At 42.4% G+C, this 18,074-nt stretch overlaps 1 protein-coding gene across 4 annotated transcripts in view; it reads left to right on the top strand.

Annotated features, from left to right (window-relative positions):
- PTPRT (protein tyrosine phosphatase receptor type T) overlaps positions 1-18,074 on the top strand; it is a 489,384-nt gene that overhangs the window by 229,554 nt on the left and 241,756 nt on the right. For all 4 annotated transcript variants that reach the window (XM_059480540.1, XM_059480539.1, XM_059480538.1 and 1 more), the window contains exon 7: positions 16,592-16,885. In XM_059480540.1, coding sequence (XP_059336523.1) covers positions 16,592-16,885 — 294 coding nt within the window. The remainder of the gene's footprint in view (positions 1-16,591; positions 16,886-18,074) is intronic.

Below are 18,074 nucleotides of genomic sequence, written 5' to 3'. Positions count from 1 at the left end.
CACCCTCTGGAATTGTCATTTCAATGAATAAGATGGAATAGGCAGCAATATCCCTTTTTTTTTTTTTTTTTTTTGTCTGTTCCTACCTGCTGTGGTAATGCCTCATAAATAAGGGCCTTAAACTCATGGTTAAATTTAATAACTATCTGTAAAAGTCATTTTAGTGCTGAAACTCTTTGTTGTGGGACAAAGCTCACTCACAGCCTCTCTGGTGTTTGTGTTTCCTTTACAAAACCTTGGGCAGTGTTCGAGCACAAGCACCCCTGATTTGGGAGATGGGATGGAATGTTAACAAAGTGATTTCCACAGATCTACATGATTATCTGAGTGTAAGAACTGGGATCCAGACCTGGTGCCTCAGGCAGTTAGGAGCTGTAAGTTAAAATTGCAGGGCTGGGTGTAATGGATTGGCAGTAATGCAGCACTTGGAATTCATTTGGCATTTACATGCACAGTAAATTCCAAATGAGCTCCTAAGAACCCTATAAAAAGAAAAAAAGGGTGTATGTGAAGCACTTGTTTCTCCCTGTGACATATATCCTCTGTGTTCTAGGTTATAACCTGCCTTTGTATCATTGGGAAGATTTTTAATTTATACAAAGAGGTGATTTACATTCCTAGATAAAGTCCAGGCATTTCCAATAATATCAGGATAAGTGAAGCACTGTTTTCTTTGCAGCTGAAGCTTGGAGTTTCTGTGTGAATTCATCTCAGCTTTACTGCCCATGTTTCAGGGCAGCTTGCTTTTATGCAGTGAATATTGGTAGATCTCAAAGAAATATAGCCCCAGATTTTATTGCCAATGAAGGGAATGCCTGCCAGTGGCGTGGCAGATCGTGTTCAACCTGGCAGCTGGTGACAGATGTGGCTCTAATAGCTCTAAATCACTGTGTGGACTCACTGTATTCCATATTTTACTCAACTTCTAATAAGAGTCGTGCAAATAAATTAAAGTGCAGCTGTCAAGATCAGCAGCAGAGTTGAAGGCGTATGTATAATATGAAGTATTCAAGAGCTGATGCTTTTTCCTGGAAAAAATGTTGAAATGTGTTTTCTTAGATGAAAGCAGCAGGTTTGTTTCCCCTGTTTGTTTTTCTCGTCTCGCTTTTAATAATCAAGAGCACTTGTAATCAAGTTTCAGCTCTCAGAGGGGTTTGTTACAGTTTTGGGCTGGTTCTGTATCTGTTCCATTACTCCCAGTGCACCCTTTTCTGGTTATTCCATCACTTAAATTCCCAGTGCACCCATTTCTGGTTATTCCATCACTTAAATTCCCAGTGCACCCATTTCTGGTTATTCCATCACTTAAACTCTGCTGGAATGAGATCCTGTAATGCTGGGTTTAGGGAGTAGAGTACCTGTGCATGAACCAACCACAGCAGCTCAGAAGGTGCAGATGGGTTTAACTCAGTTCTTGCTTTTTATGAAATTCTTGCACACTTCTTAAAACAAGGGGTTTTTGTAATCTTATCACAAACCATCATCACACAGCTCCATTTAAACCCCCATTAATCCCTCTGTGCCCCAGCTCTGGGTGTCACCAGGGTGTGCCTGGCACACTGAGGAGCTCCTCAGCAATTCCATTTGTCTCCAGTCACTTTGTACCCAGCTGGCACTGCCTGCTTTGTCTGTGAGCTCCTGGCTCCGCTCTTCCCTGGGTTTGGGGGGGATTTAAGCCACACTTGGAGGCAAAACTTCACTCTCTCACCTGGCAGTTCCTTTCTTGACTTTTCCATTTTTTCCTATTTCCTGGTACCCTGGGATCTGATCAAACATTCCTGTTGTGGTGGAAGGCACAGGCAGCCATGTAGGAGTTTCTTTTCCCTCATCCCCACACTTTGTCCCTGATCCTTGCAGAGTTTTTGGCAGCTATCAGTTAACGGAATTAGCACTCTTGGAATTTGTCTGTGCTCAGATCCACAGAGCTATTGTTGTTTAAACAATTTTAGAAAACATTAAGTGTTTCCACCTTGCTTAGAGTGCTCTTCCTTCCAGCCTGGCTGCAGCCACCTGTTCAATGAACTACATTCATCAAGTCATTTTTAATCATGTTCATTGGACTAGGGAGCTGTGCCAGGGTCCTAATAAGCAACAAATGGGTTCAGAGCAGATTCTGTTAGAAAATGGTTTCCTGTGGTGCTGGTTCTTATCAGCTTGCCTGTGAAGGATAAAGAATCATCAACATTTCAGATTACGGAGGAACAAAAGAGAAGAAACTTGGCTGATTTGCATCACAGTGGTAACTCCATTTATTTTGGACATGTACCAGCATAAACTAGAGAAAAATTGGGCGCAGAGCCAAAGAATTATTGTATTTCTTAAATAATTAAGTGAATCTACAAGGAGCTAAGCTGGTGAATGGCTAACAAGCTATTCATTAAAGCCAAGCACTACACCATCACCTGTGCCTGCCTGCTCTTAACTCCAGAGATGTTCTACTCTTCTTAAGGACACCTTGGAAAGAGGAACTCTGAGTCTAGCATGAAGAATTTGGCTTGAAGCAAAAAGAGTTTGTTTTTAGTAGCCTCGCAAGCAGGAAAACTCTTTGGTGCAAATTTTTTGGGCAAGATTTGACCTACAGTATTTATTGTTCCTCTGAAGGTGATGATTATGTCTAGCAATTCACTTCTGGAGTTGTGTACTTGAGACCCATGCAGGGAATGTAAATTTACAAGTTGGAGCAACAAATGGTTTTCTGTGGCATTGAACCAAGATCTCATCAGGTATTAACTGGAGCTTATTTGGACAATGGAGGTTTCTGCTTGTAAAGATGGGAAATAGGAGAAAAATGGAAGAACTGAACACTTTACTGTGCTTATTTGGATCAGGTCCTTTCATACAGTTGCACAAGACCCTCTGAGGTTTTTGTGCTGCTGTTCTTCCCTCAGGTGCTTTGATTCAATGAAAATCTGCAATCCTGTTTGATAGGGAGATGTGTAGGGATTGAATGTTTCCCCAGGTACCTGACAGGAATTACTGACAATGCGAAGGGTGAATTTTGACCCCACGCTTGGTAATTACATGGTGATAAAACCACTAACAGGCATTCCTGGTGGTGGAAGTGACAGCTGATACAGTGACTCCTCTGCCTAAAATTTGCTTTGATCTGCATCAGCAGGAATTCCACATGTACAAAGTGATGGGAAAATAAACCCTCATGTGTTCTAGCTCATTTTATGTGTGTAAAAATCACATAATCAACTTGTGATATTTTGATTCAATGTGAAAGCTGCATCTCTAGAACTGTAAACAAAGATTTCAAAATTGTGGCATTTCCTTGCTGATCTTCCTTTTCCATCAGTGCTTAAAATTAGAGAGTAATATAACCAAACATACTGAGTGAACACTTGTCCTTGTACCAAGTGATAGGCATCTCTTACAAGGGAGGAAAAATAATTTTCTAAATCATGATTTGAAACTCTAATGCAGGAAGAAAACTTCTTGTACCTACTCCTGTTGGAGTAGTACAAGTGTTGGTCACTTTGCATTTTTCCTGCTGATTCTTCAGTTTTGCAGGATGACAAGTTGTTCAGGCTGCTGCTAATTATGTGCTCAGTGTCGTGGTAATTGGCATCTCTCAGTTTTGTTGTTATGGCTACAGAGTCCCTGGTAACAGGCTGGTGATGCAGGGAGGCTGCAGCCTGTCCTGCAGGCTCACACTCCTCTCTGCCCTGCCTGCCCACATGGGCTGTTACCACCTGCTGCAGGGACTGTGCAGAGTGCTTAGCTCCAGAACATCACAGAAATGCAAGTTCTGCAGGTCTGTCCGTACAAAAACACATTTCATCCATTTTTCTCAGTCAGAAGTGACCTTAAATCCCACTCTGCACTCAGTGAAGTGCAGCAGAAGGTTTGACCTTATGCTTAGGTAATCTGCTGTCCTCATTTCACCCAGAAAACCTGAGCTGCTGTTCCTTGATGAACCTTGACTTGTTTGGGGGCCATCCTTAGGGAAAACAGATACTGGGAATTGGCAGGTTGTATATCAAGTCTTGTTATACCAGGGTGCATCATTCTGAAAGGGTGACCAGCCAGTATGATCTTTCTACTGCTATGATTAATATTTTTTTTAAAAACTTTCCCTTGTGTCCTAGTAGATTTTCCATCTTCTTTTCTCCTGCGTTTAAAGCTTTTGCAGCATATGCAGAATCTCAGGAATTTAGTCAATGTATGCCTGTAGGGGAGCAGACTATGTAAGGAACTCTCAGCTGATTAAATCAGTAAATCCAAATTGAATCTGGACCTTCTCAGGAAAGCCCAGGTTCAATTTGCATTGATTGAGGGAGTGATAATGTACTGTGAGCAGAAAGCTCTGCACAGGGAAGTGCTCCAGTGAAGAACCACCAGCACTCCTTAGTCATGTATTCAGATATTGCCTGGACATCTGCAGACTCTGCTTTAGGAAGATTTGTGGCACAGTAAATATTTGTCTTACAGCTCCTTGAAAAAGCCTTTGAACATATTATTTCTACTTTTAGAACATATATTTTGTAATAGGAGTTTTCTTTGGAGGAACCTGACACGAGGCTTTGGTGGACCTGCATAAAATTTGTTATTATGGGAATGAAACACAACTTCTCTTCTAGATGGACAGATTTTTCTTACATAACCCTAAATGCAGAAGGATCCAGGCTGTGCAGGACCCAAAGCTGAATTAACACTGGTTTTGAAATAAAGACCCATTAAAAATCACTTCAGTTCTGTAATTTTAACTCCATCAGCCATAATGCATCTCTTTCAAGCCCTTTATCTGGTGGTAGATCTTGTTTTTATTAACTGTCCCAGGACAGAGACAGCAGCAAAGAAGAAAGAATAAAGAATTCATTAAGTAACTGCAGATATTCTTGGAAATATTGGCAGTCTTATAAAAAGTAAAACTGGAACCTCCAGAATCCTGGATCTCTGGTGGCCTCTAAGTCTTTTGGGTTACTAGGATCATCTCTGAGGTGTCTTTGCACTTTCATTCTGAAGCAGAGTGTTTGTTCCTTCCATTGGGGAAATAAAACAGTTGAAATACATCAGCCTAACTGCAGATATTCCTTTTGGGAGCACATCTCTGTGTGCAGAAATCTGCAGGCAGGATTTCTCTTGAGTGTGCTGTACTCTGGAGATGCTGCTTCGTGCCTTAGAGGTGGAAGAGATCCCTCTATGTTCTGGAAATTGCCATGGCACTTGGAGTTGTTCTTCCTGGTGTTTAACTACCTGGACAAGGATTGTTTTTGTCCCCCCAAGCAAAGATTGTTGCCATGCAGGCTTTGTAATAAATCCATAGGTTGCTTCTGCAGCTGTGTAAGCAGCATGGCTTTTGTGGCAGCAGAACAGTTATTGGTAATGGACCTGGCTTTTTTTCACACTTTGTTGTCAATAAAAGTGGGAGGATGATTGACCTTCATCTTGAATTTCTGGGATGAAATGTGCTACTTTAGGTGTAAACCATAGGACAGTTTCTGTAGGTGGTATTTCTGGGAATGTATTGGAACCTGCATGAGGAACATTTAAATATCCCTGATATCCAGTTATTCAAGTAGTTTCTTCAGGTTTCCTGGGGTGCCCATCTGTTCTACCCCAGAGAAAGGAGTAAAGTGAGAAAACTTTTAAATTTGAATGAAGCATAGCTGTGATAACAGCAAATCCTGCTCTTCCCTTGGGCTGTTAATGTTCCCAGGTCTGTAATTTCAGTCAGTTAAGGCAGGAGCAATGAGTGCCCAAAATGAGCACTTGGCCAAGTACCTTGGAAATGAGTCATGTCTGCTTCAGCTAAGTTCCACACTAAGATCACAGCTGTGCTCTTGTTCAGACTCATACCTAGCAAACCTGCACTCAGGGGAGCACCCACTCTGACACTTGCCTGGATGTGGAAATTGATAAAGGTGTGCAGGTACTGATTGGCGGCACAGTCCTTTTCATGTTTGTGCCATGTCTGCTTTAGTGTATCTGATGGATGAGGCTGTCAAAGGAGTGGTTTGGGTTCAAAGAGAAGGGGGAGATGTGGAAACCCAAATGTGTAATTCCCAGCACAGGAAATATTTCCCTGTCTGCTCTGGGGTGCCCTGACCCCCAGGGGAGCACTGACTCTGACCCTCATTCATGGACAAAGTTTCCTAAACTCCAGAATAGACTGGAATTCACAAAAGTGTGAAATAGGATATAGAGAGCAGTGTAAGTGTCATCCCTTGGTGAGAAATTGAGGTTTTGGGATTTTTAGTGTGTTGTGGATGGGAGCAAGGTGGAAGGCACAGGGTGTCACCCTGGGTTTCTTCTTCATGCTGCTTCTTCCTCCTTCTCCATGGGTTTGGTGGCATTTTGTAATTGGGCAGAAAAGTCCCATTGAGGCCTCTTTGGGATTAGTTATTGGGTTAAAAGGGGAAATAATCCAGGTGTCAGTTCTTAATTGGATAGTTTAGCCTTAAAAGACCTTGGAACAAGAGATTGTTGCCATTTTGTACCTTCTAATGAAAAGCTGCAGAACTCACAGTAATGAGACTGTTTTACTGATAAGAAATAATAAACACTGAGTCCAAACATGAACTACTCTAAAGTGCCTTCAATCCAGACCCAGAGAAACCAGCAACTCAGACCCCCACACCTGGATAGTTTTCCAGCTGCTGCTTCAGGGTATAGAGCTGAAAAACCTGCAAAGTTCCTTGGGGGGTTCCCCCTGAGATCCCTGGTGGCACATTTGCTATCTACTATTCCAGTCTCAGCTTTCTTTGTGTTAAATTTGACTTACCTCCTCATGGTCAAATGTGATCCATGTTTTTCACAGATCTGTCACAGGAAAACAAATGCTTAAGTGAGAACATTTTTCTTTATGGACTGAAAAACCCTAAATTTGTGTGTCAAGGCTGGCACACTCTTCTTTGTAGGAGGTCATAGAGTCTGTAGGCTGGAACACAAGTCTGCATTCAGTCTCTGGCCCTGCAGCCATCCTTTAGTCATTATTTCCAGATACAAAATGTTTTATTCCTATTGTTTCATCAGGGTTTTTTGTAGATTAACTGTGGGCAGAGCCTGGAAGTGCCCTGAGTGGAGCCAGCTCTGGGTACAGGTTGTGTCTGAGAGGAGGGATCAGTGTCAGTGCCTGGGACATGGTTGGCACTGTGACTCACTGCCATGCACTCTCTCCTGTTTAACTCCAGTCTGGCTGGTTCCTCTGTTTTCTGACTGCTCCCCATCAGTCCTGCACAGCCCAGGGATGTAAAGGACAATGGGATTTTTACTGCTCTGCTTTGCCTCAGATGAAGTGAAGCATCCTGCCTCAGGCTTTTCCTGCAAACCTAGCAGGTTGCTATGGATTAAGCTCCTTAATCAATCCAGGCAAGCCATTCCATGCTGCTTCCTGGTGGTCAATACCTCCAATCACTTGCCATTTCAGCAGCTTAGAGACTAATGATCCTTCGCTCTGCACACAGGGATGTGCCAGAAAGCAGAAGTTGCTAAATATCCACTCTAGGCAGAACTATAAAATCCTTTTGCCTCTGTCCTTTCCCACCACCATCAGCTGGTAGCATAGCAACTGCTGAAGCTGCTTGAACTTGAGTTGACCTGAAATTACATGTTTCTCAGTTTACGTGTTTATTAACGCCTTTCTACTTTTTTTGGTGCTTGTTAAGATTACATTTTTTAGTCCCTGTGGGATATTAGAAGCTTGTTCATGCAGAAAGCAGAAATAGACTTAATGCCATGTGATGGATGAGCTCAGATGGACCCTGGGATTAGAAACATGAGCGAGAGCTGAAGGTGGCCCTGAGCAGTGACTGGTGGAGAGACCCTTGGTTCTGGTAGGATGTGCATGCAGATTTCCATTTAATTGTACAGAATTGGAGGAGCAGCATCTCATAGGCTGGTTGTTTATACTGTAGTGATGGAGAAGTGGCTGTTAAAGGCAGCAGAGTGAGCTGGAAATCAGCAGAGATTGTAGTGCCCTGGGATTTCTCACCTGGGAGGGAGAGAACTCAGACACAGGTTCATGAGTAACCTGCGGCTTGAAAGATTGTTGGTCCAGGTGCAGTTGCAGCAATTTCTAGTGGAGGAATCAGTGTTTTGACCAGAGTTTCTGCAAAGTTACTATACTTCATCTCTATTTTGAAAAGAGATGATGCTTCATTCTCATACCTTTGTAATTAATGTATTCAGATATGTTCATATATGGTAAAGATATGTTCAGATATGTTAAAGCCTAGCTTGTATTTCTTCATGGGTCATTTCCAGATTAATATAAAACCTTAGTCCACACTTAGATGATGTTGCTGTCATCAACTCCAAGAAATGAGGGAAGCAGCAAAAATTAAAAATTATTAATTGTTGTGTAAGGAAAATACATCAAAGATAAGTCTGGAGAACAGGATTTGGTTCAAGCATGCTGGACATGCTCCTTGTGGAGCAAAATGGAGCAGTCAGATGCTGCACAGAGAAAGTAATGGTCTCTTTATTTTTACTGGTATTTTGGTCAAATGAAACCTGAACCATTTTCTGTGTGTGACACAATCTCAGCAGATGGGACTAAGATGCTCCATTCTCAGAACAGTCTTAGTAAGAGAATGAAATCCTTTCCCCAGCAGGCACTTTGAGCACTGAATGATTAAATCAAAGAGTGATGCTGTCATCACTGTCACATGCTTTGGCTTCATGGAGAAAAGGAAAGTGAGTTGTGCTCACCTTTCCCAGAGAAAGGCATCATCATTTATCTTCATGGGATGGGTTTAGACTGCAGCACCTGAATTCTGCCCTGAGTGAGGGCTCTCAGAGAGGATTCAAGGGGCTTAGAGGTGCTCACTATTATCTCTTGGCTTTCCCCTGAACAGACTGATCCAGCACCTCTCTGTGTTTCACACTGAGGGCCATGAGCTGAGAAAATAAAGAGTAAGGAAGTAAAATGCATCTTACATCTATTTTAATACCACTCAAAAGATGGAGGGAGCAGGGAGCAATTAATTTTATGTCTTGTAATATGCCTTAAGGTGAGCCTATTCTTTCCATTGATAATTAAGAGAACCTGAGATAATTAGTGCAGGCTGGAACATGGAGGAGCTACAATAGTGAAAGTCAAGCTGATTGTAATCAGCTCCTGGATGGCCAGAAGTCCTTGTGTTGGGCCTCTTGTGATCCATGGAAGATCCCTGTAAAGAGTGACATGCCACAACCAGCAAGCACAGCACTGCTCTTCTCCATGATGTGCTTTTGTAGCTGTTTTACAGTTGACAAACTCAGAAAATTACATGTGCTTTAAAACTGAGAGTGAAATGTGCATGATTCCAGCCCTGGGGATCCTGTCATTCCTGGAGGTTGTTTCCAGGGCAGCACTCCCATCCAAAGGCTGCCTGCTGGCCTCACCCTGCACAAGGCTTGGCAGTGTTTTGCTGCAGAACTGGAGGTTCCTACACATCAACAGTGTGAGTCTATAGGCACATTTAAACTCTGTTACAGAGCAAATGTTGACTCAAAGAGAAGCATTCAGGTCTAATCTATGTGAGTCCTTGTAATGAGCTTTACAATTAGAGCACAGACTCTTCCACCTAATTCACTTAATTTACACTGGGAAATGAGATACTGTTCAACTAATCCGATGCTATTTTCTTTATTAGAGAATGAAAGCATCCTCTGAGGCTCTGGTGGGATTCAGGCTAAGCTTCTGAGGCACAAATAGTGTGAAATGCTAATGAATTAGCACGCTGCTGTAATTCCCACTCAGGATCTGGTGCCCCTCTCCTTTAGCCTCTCGCACCATTGGAAGGGCTGGCAGGAGGCCCTGGGTCTCCACCAGCTCTTTGTGCACTCAGGGTGGCTCTGTAAGTGTTTGATAAGATGACCCTGATACTGATGAACCTTCTTCAAGCAGGGTTTGTTCCAGACTGCAGTACTTTCGGGTGCTTTCTTGATTTTTTTAAGATTTTCTAAGCCTTCTGATGTTTACATTCTTGTGATGAACTTTCTTACACATTTTCTGTAAATAACTCATTGTTTTGCATTTTTATGGAGGAGGAGAAATTTGATGGTCTGTTGGTTTGTCCAGTGTCACTGGAGAGGTGGCACTGTCACCTTTGGAAAACTATAAATGTTGGAGTCAGAAATAAACTTCCCTTTTTTACCTTGGAAAGAGCAGTGAGTCCATGTTGTGTTGTTTTACGTGCTATAGTGACATTCAGGAAAGGGTTAAGAGGTTTTCTCCTGCTTTGCAGCAGCTCCTGTAAAGGTTTTTGTGTTCTCTTTAATCCCTGACAGCCCAGTTGCTCAGTTTGGAGCAAATGTTCAAGTCACCAAGGGGCATTTCCTCTTCTTCTTGAGGGGACAATACAGAGGGAATGTTTTCTCTGTTGTCATCAGGCTGATGGATCAAGTTCTCCCTTCATATCTGTGTACTGCACCTGTGCTGTTGGGAGATGTTGAGGGAATAGCCTGTAGTTTTTGAGTTTGGGGTTTTGAGGAGATGATAGAAGACAAGCATCCTGCCAAATATTGAGTTTCTTGCTCCACTGGCTTTCTTTAGTGTCATTGATTGCTGTCCCCTGGGTTCTGCTCATCTTTTCATTGCTGTTGTGCTGATTCTCTGACCACTTTACTCAGTTATTTCACATTTTCTGGCTCATTTTTACTTTCTCCTTTGCTTTTTGTACGTTAAATGTGCGTTGAGTCCCCTGCAGACAGAAGCAGCAGCTCTTGAGGGAAAAGCAAAAGGGAAAAAAACCCACATTATTGTGGCAAATGAGTATTTTATATCACAGAGCACTAAAGTCACTTATGGCTGTGTTAGTAAGTCCTGTGTTGGGAAGAAACACCAGATGGAGAGCAGTGACCTGGAGTTTGCCACAGGATCCAAAGAACAGAGCTCCATCCCACGCTACTGGAATGCTCACAGAGGAGAAGGTGCAAAGGTGATGTTTGCCTGCTGGGAATGCTCTGGGTGGTTTGAGTACAAACCCAAACAGTAAATGCTTTGCACCTCTGAAATTTATAAACCTCTGAAACCATTGCCCCTTGGTCTATAGGCTGTAGAAATCCTAAATCTGTCTCTTCTCTCACTTTTCTGGATTTTGGCTTTACTTAAATATTCAGATTTGTTGATTTCAGAATTACTTCTGGGCACTTTTCCTGGGGCTCAGACTGACCACATCATTCCCTGGTGCAATTAATTCACCTGTCCAGGTGAATTAATGAATCATTTATTGCTGCTGCTGGCACACTCCTATAGCACTTGACATGTGCCACTGCTGTCAGCCTGTCACAGTGCTGAGAGACACATCTGAATTTCTCTCTTAGACACAATCTATTAGTGCAGTGTCAGCACAGTGAAATCTTCTCAGGCTAAGTATTGTAAAATCCATGTGCCTTCTTTCTTTTGTGTATTAAATGGAACTGGAAGTTTGGACCATCACTAGAAAACTAAATTTACCTGCTGCATTTATGAAGAGTGGAAAAAAGCAATGCCAGTATAAATATTGACACTCAGAGCTCTTAAGACTCATTGTTATTGTATGAAACTAGAAAAGGTGCCCGTGGATGCTGCTCAGACACTCTGGCTGTTGTGTAGAAAACTATATAGATGCCTTTTATTCTGTTTTCTGCTTAAAATAGTTTTGAGAAGCTTAAAATTTGGTTTCCTTGCCTTTCAGTCCCATCCTGATGATTTTGACAAGCACACTCCACAGCTGCTTGTTTAGGATGTGGTGAGAAGTTTTTATAATTCCCATGAGTAGGAGCATGATCAGGATCATGTTGGAAAACACAAATCCTGCTTGTCAGGGAAAGGTCTTTCAGCAGCAGCTCCCATCCTCACCTTTTCAACCCTCAAAGAATAAGAACCACTGTGTCTCTTCTGATCTTGTTTTTAGAGCCTGTGCTCTGTCCTGTGCATGTGAGAAAGCAAAACATGGAATTGCTGCACTTGCTGATACACCAGAGTTTTGTGACATTAAGAGTTCTTTTTGTCTAAAACAGCCACAGCCCATCCCATGCCAATGAGAGTTTATGGTCACCTTATCTGTACAGTTTATCAGATGGTGTTGTTATGAAAAAGGGAGAAATAAAAAAAAAAAAAAAAAATAAAATTCATAGTTTAGGAGGTGTATCCAGCTGTTTTAAGATTGCATTTTCTGTAATGTCTTTCTTTATGGATTATTTCACAGGAGAAAGTGCTAACAGTTGTTGAGAATTTTTCTCTAGTTTTTCAGCCTTCCCAGTGGCATCTTAAGCATTCATGAAGCCAGCTATTCTTCCATCATGTAAAAATTGCTTAGAATTTGCCTTGCTTTGAAAGCCAAGTAGAGAAATATTCCAGCAGTAGAGTAGAAACACTCAGGGATATTTGCCAAAGAGTAAAATAGGGTTTTTTTCCACAAGAGTTGGAAAGTAGTGTGTTAATGGAACTACGAGTGTAAGAGTTGAGGAGGTGTCTGGGTGATGCTCTTTGTCACTGTAGAAGCCCAGAATGGTTTGGGTTGGAAGAGACCTTAAAATTCATCTCATTCCACACACTGCCATGGCAGGGACACCTTCCACTGTCCCAGGGTCCTGTCCAGCCTGGCCTTGGGCACTGCCAGGGATCCAGGGGCAGCCACAGCTGCTCTGGGCACCCTGTGCCAGAACCTGCTCACCCTCACGGCCAAAAATTTCTAATATCCGATATATCCCTGTCCTCTGTCAGTTTAAGGCCATCACCCCTTGTCCCGTCACTAGGGATGATGCAATTTTAGGTGGCCCTGCAAGGAACAGATTTGGACTTGATCCTTGTGGGGCTTGACATCCTCTGTGATTCTATTTGGTTTATTCTGGTCCTTCATGTTAATTTTCTCACACTCTTTGCATTAGTTGAATTCATGTCATTTTTAAGTTCTAACTGTTCAGCCTTCTGAGCTGCAGACAGGAGCTGTATTTTCTGTTCTAACAGGAGGAGAAAGGCACACCCCAATTCCCTTTGTGTCTGTACAACTGGACCTGGGTTTAGTTTCAATAAAATGTGTCCATGGTCAAAAAACTTCCCCCCCTTTTTTTTTTTTGAGCCTGAGCTGCAGTGGCTTTTGGGGTGGGCTTGTTTTTTTGGTTGCCTTTTTTTTGCGTGTTTTGTTTGTTTGGGGTTTTTTGTTTGTTTGTTTGTTTTTTTTTTTTTTTAAATGAGCACCCATAAACAAATTTTTCCATGTCTGGGGTTCAGTTGGGTATCCCAGGAGCAGCAATCCAGTTCCAGATGTGCTGGTTGTTGGTTTCCTCCTCTCTGTCTGGAGAGTGGCTGGAAGGCAGCACCAGGCCAGGCAAAGCTTGTGATATAAAACAGTGTTGGGATGAAATGGGGCTTAAAATATGGTTGTTCACAATTACATGTGTACAAGGCCAATCTGTCAGCATGTTTGTTTAATCAAGGTCAAACAGAGATTTTAATTAAAATAGTGAGCTCATAACATCAGGCTGGTCATCTGTAACTGGCAAGTGGGTTTTGAAACAGGAAGAAAAAAATGTTCTCGTTTATGTGCCAGTTTTGCTAAATAATGGGGAACTCGTTTAGATCACTTGCAGTAATTTGGCACAGTGTGATATTAAAAAAGTAAAAGCTTTTGCTCCAGTTGGTGCTAGTGGGAAATAATTATTTTCAGCGTGTGGGACTGATTCTTTAAAAACTACTGGAACAGCTGCTTATTTTAGTTCCTTAAATTCAGAAATCAGGAGCAACAGTTTAAATTTCTACTTTTATTATGTTTTACAGCACCTGTTTTTTCAGTGGTAGAGAAAGGGGAAAAGAAATGGGGGAAAGAAGGGACACCACCATAATTTTTTTTCTTTTTTCTTGGTGGGGATGATTTGGATTGGGACAAAAGTAGGGAAGATGGGCGTGCTGGGTGACATCATAATTTAAATCAGTTTGGCAACAGTGGTTACTAAACTCGCTAGATGAGATCTTCATGTCTGCCTAGTAGGATAAACTGCTCTATTAATTAAGCTCAATCCCATAAATCTCTTCTAAGTTGCCATGAAATCCCAAAGTAACCTGTATCATGTTGCTATTGAAATCTGCAGCCCAGGAGAATGGAGTTTAATATTTCATTTGTCTTGTGTTCAGCTATGATGTGACTTGTAAGATGTAGCTTTTGCATTGGGAATAAAAAAGAACCAAATCTCTCTAATTGCCTTGCACCAAGAAACAAGTAATAAACTGCTTGTGATCTATATTCATTTGATTTTTAATGAAAATGTATCCACACATGTTTCTTGAAAACAATTTTCCTGGAGAAATAACTTTGTAAGTCAAAACATAATCAGCCTGGCATTTCATATCAGAAAAAGATTCTGGCAGGAGTTATGGAATAGTGCAGAATTAAAGCAGAAACAGCCATTCCACAGAAAACATATCTGGCATCACTGATTTTTGCTCATGTTGGATACCTGCTGTAATTACAATTCACATTGTTTTTTCTCCAGAGGTACAACACACAGCTCCTGCAGCCAGTCTCAAGGAGATGGAATGATTTCTTGTAAACAGTTAAAGGAAAGGAAATCAAGCATAATTTCAGTTGATCCTTTTGTACAACAGTTTCTTTCTCTTTACTGAGCGGATCTTAACCTGCAAGAATTATCCTGAGGGGAAAATCCAATCTTCCTCCCATCATGTGGTGCTCAAAGTCCTTTCTTCCATTTCTCCTTGGGTCCTGAATTCTTCCAGTTCTTTGAGGAATTACCTTTAGGGGAGAAGGGTTCAGAATGACTCCCACTGAACTCCAAATTTCTTGTGTTGTAACATTTATGTGTTTCTTTTTCAGAGACAGAGATCACAGGGTGGTTTGGGTTGGAAGAAACCTTAAAGCTCATCTCATTCCACCCCTGCCAGGGCAGGGACACCTTCCACCATCCCAGGCTGCTCCCAGCCCCAACCTGGCCTTGGGCACTGCCAGGGATCCAGGGGCAGCCACAGCCGCTCTGGGCACCCTGTGCCAGTGTTTTAAGTCCCTCTTGATAAAAATATTCTTTATCACCTGATTTTCACAAGAGAATAGAGTTTGTGTCCTCTGGGCTGAGGGCAGACCATTAGAGTGTGGCAGAGGGAAGGCTGGGTGAGATTCAGGCAATTGCTCAGAATCTTGCAGAGTTCAGCTCAGGTTTTCAAAGCCACAAGGTGTATGCTATTCATGTGGTTTCCAGAATGAAAGTGTTATTTACACTTACAGAGAGGGAAAAAAAAATAATAAAAATCAGGCAGGCAGCCAGAGCTCTGTAGCTTTTTTTCTTTCTTTTTCTTGGTAGCTTCCATCAAAGGGAGCTGCTGAGATGTCTTTTATCAGCTTGCTTTGCTTTTTCTCACAGAGGTGGTACTCAGTAGCTGGTCCCTGCCTCCTTATACTGCTTCTCAAACACCCAGGCACTCTTCAGGTGTCATGCAGGCTTTCTTGAGTACCTTTGCCCAGGCAGTTGAGCAAACTTTGCAATCAAACACCACAGGAGGTGTTGATTCACTGTTGCCTTGGAGTTTTCTTTATTCTGAGCTACCAAGAGCCTCACTCAGAGCCAGATCCAACAGCGTCCTGGCTGCTGGGCATGGGAAGATCACTGGTGTTTAAATTTGCTAATGTTGTCTCAGCCAGCGCTTTGATTAGAAAATCAACGTCCTCTTGTTCTTCTCTATTTTTGGGGGATGAAGATCAGAAAATGAACATGTGATTTCAGTTTTCCTCTTGTTGCTAATTGTGTCAAGTTAAGCATTAGAATTTGGCTGAACCACAGCACCATGATCAGTGACTGGAATATTCTGCTGTGTCAGGGCACAGGGCAGAGGAAGGGCTGTGCTGGAACATTTTGATTCATGGTTTGCGCTAAGGGCACTCAGTTGTCTTTATTTAGGGTTTCTTTCCCTCACTCTCCAAGATGTTGAGTGATGTTATTCACATGCTTAAAAGAGGGAGCAAGTATAAACCTCATGTTTATAATGTTTATGAGGTTTATGAAGGCACTTTTAAACCAGAAAGCTGTTTTGCGGTTCCTGTATTTTCACAGGTGTTTCTTAATTGGTAACACAACCACCAGTGCAAGGGGGCTGAAATTTAAGCGCAAAAAACTCCAAGCTTGTGGTATTTTGTGAGACCTCTGTCGTAGGGAGTAAATGATGAATCTGACTCCATGTTCTTAGAAGGCTAATTTATTATTTTATGATCTATATTAAATTAAAGAATACTATACTAAACTATACTAAATAATAGAGAAAGGATACTTACAGAAGGCTAAAAGATAATAAAGAAAACTCGTGGCTCTCTCCTCGACAATCTGACAAAGCTTGACCATGACTGGTCATTAAGTCAAACCATTTCACAGCAGAAACCAGTGAAACAATAATCTGTTGGTAAACAATGTCCAAACACTTTCCAAAGCAGCAAAACACAGGAGAAGCAAATCAGATAATTACTGTTTTCTTTTTTCTCTGGGACTTCTCAGCTTCCCAGGAGAAAAATCCTGGGCAAAGGGATTTTTCAGAAAATACGACGATGACACAAGCCCAATTCTTTCCAGTAACAGATTAAATTCTTATGAAATATTTGGTAAATGAGAGGTTACAAGAGGTTGTTGGGATGGGAATTTGGACATTTTCTGACTCCTTGTGGTTTGTATCTGTCCCCAGAGCCTCCCACCCCGATCGCGCCCCCTGAGCTGCTGGCCGTGGGGGCCACGTACCTGTGGATCAAACCCAACGCCAACTCCATCATCGGGGACGGGCCCATCATCCTCAAGGAGGTGGAGTACAGGACCACCACGGGCAACTGGGCAGAGACACACATCGTGGACTCCCCCAACTACAAGCTGTGGCACCTGGACCCCGACGTGGAGTACGAGATCCGCGTGCTGCTGACGCGCCCCGGGGAAGGGGGCACGGGACCACCCGGGCCCCCCCTGACCACCAGGACCAAGTGTGCAGGTGAGGGCTCTGCTGCTGACACTCCCTAACAATGTCTGTCAATGCAGGGTGTAATTAGCCTCTTCTTGTTGGAGACATGGGGAGGAACGCCCGTGGTTGTGCACATAGGGGAAATGACGGTGCAATGGCTGAACCTGCCATTGGTGACACTGCAAATGGCAAATTGTTGACACTGCAAGTTCATCAATGTAGGCATATAAAGAGTATTTACAGAGGATGCAGAAAGGGTGTTGCCATCTTGCTGTGGAAAAGAGGTTTGAGGAAAATGTGCACTATGTCATGGTAGGAATTCCCAAGTGCGGTCTCTGAATTGGAGGAAGAGCTGTTGTAAAAAGTCTTTTGAAAATAGGAAAACATATGAGTGAACTGTGGGTTCCAAGATGCAGAAGGCTGAACCATTGCTTTAAGGGAGTATTTTCAGAGGATGCAGAAAGGGTGTTGCCATCTTACTGTGGAAAGGAGGTTTGAGGAAAATGTGCTCTATGTTGTGGTAAGGAATTCCTGAGCATGTTCTCTGATTAGAAGGAAGAGCTGTTGTAAAAAGCCTTTTGAAAATAGGAAAACATATGAGTGAATTGTGGACTACAAGATGCAGAAGCATGAACCAATGCTTTTCTCTTCTATACTATATTATTACTATATTCTTAAGAAACCCATAACCCCTTCCAGCCTGTCTGATAGAGCTTTGACCTCATTGCTCAACCAACCAAAACACCACCACACTTTGGTAAACAAATCTCCATAACATGTTCCACAACATGTTGTGCCTGGCAACAGGTGCAGCAAGTGGAGATAAGAATAGTTGAAATTCTTTCTCTGAGCTTTCTCACAGCCTTCCCCATGGAAAATGCCTGCGTGTGGTCTCTGTGGCCAGAGAGCTCTGCCACACAGCCCTGGTGCAGGTGCTTCAGCAGGGTTCTGAGCTGATACTGGGAATTTGGATACGTCCTGCAATGTTTTGTTTTGTTCCACAGCATCCTGCAATGTTTTGTTTTGTTCCACAGGCAGGTGTTTAAGAACTTTTGGTTTTATGCTTGTGGTTTATCTGACAAATTCTTGCCACAGAGTGAGGCTGCTTTCTGTTGAAATAGGCAAAGAACTTTGTTTTCCCACCAGTTCTGCAGTAAGGAAATTGTTCTTAAGACCAGGCTGTGATAACATTTTCATCTCTAAGTAGAGAACAAAATTT

Source organism: Ammospiza nelsoni, chromosome 12 (genome assembly GCF_027579445.1).
Source record: "Ammospiza nelsoni isolate bAmmNel1 chromosome 12, bAmmNel1.pri, whole genome shotgun sequence".
NCBI classification, from domain to species: domain Eukaryota; kingdom Metazoa; phylum Chordata; class Aves; order Passeriformes; family Passerellidae; genus Ammospiza; species Ammospiza nelsoni.
The sequence above is the reverse complement of the archived record's forward strand: the minus strand, read 5'-3'. Positions and strand labels throughout refer to the sequence as shown.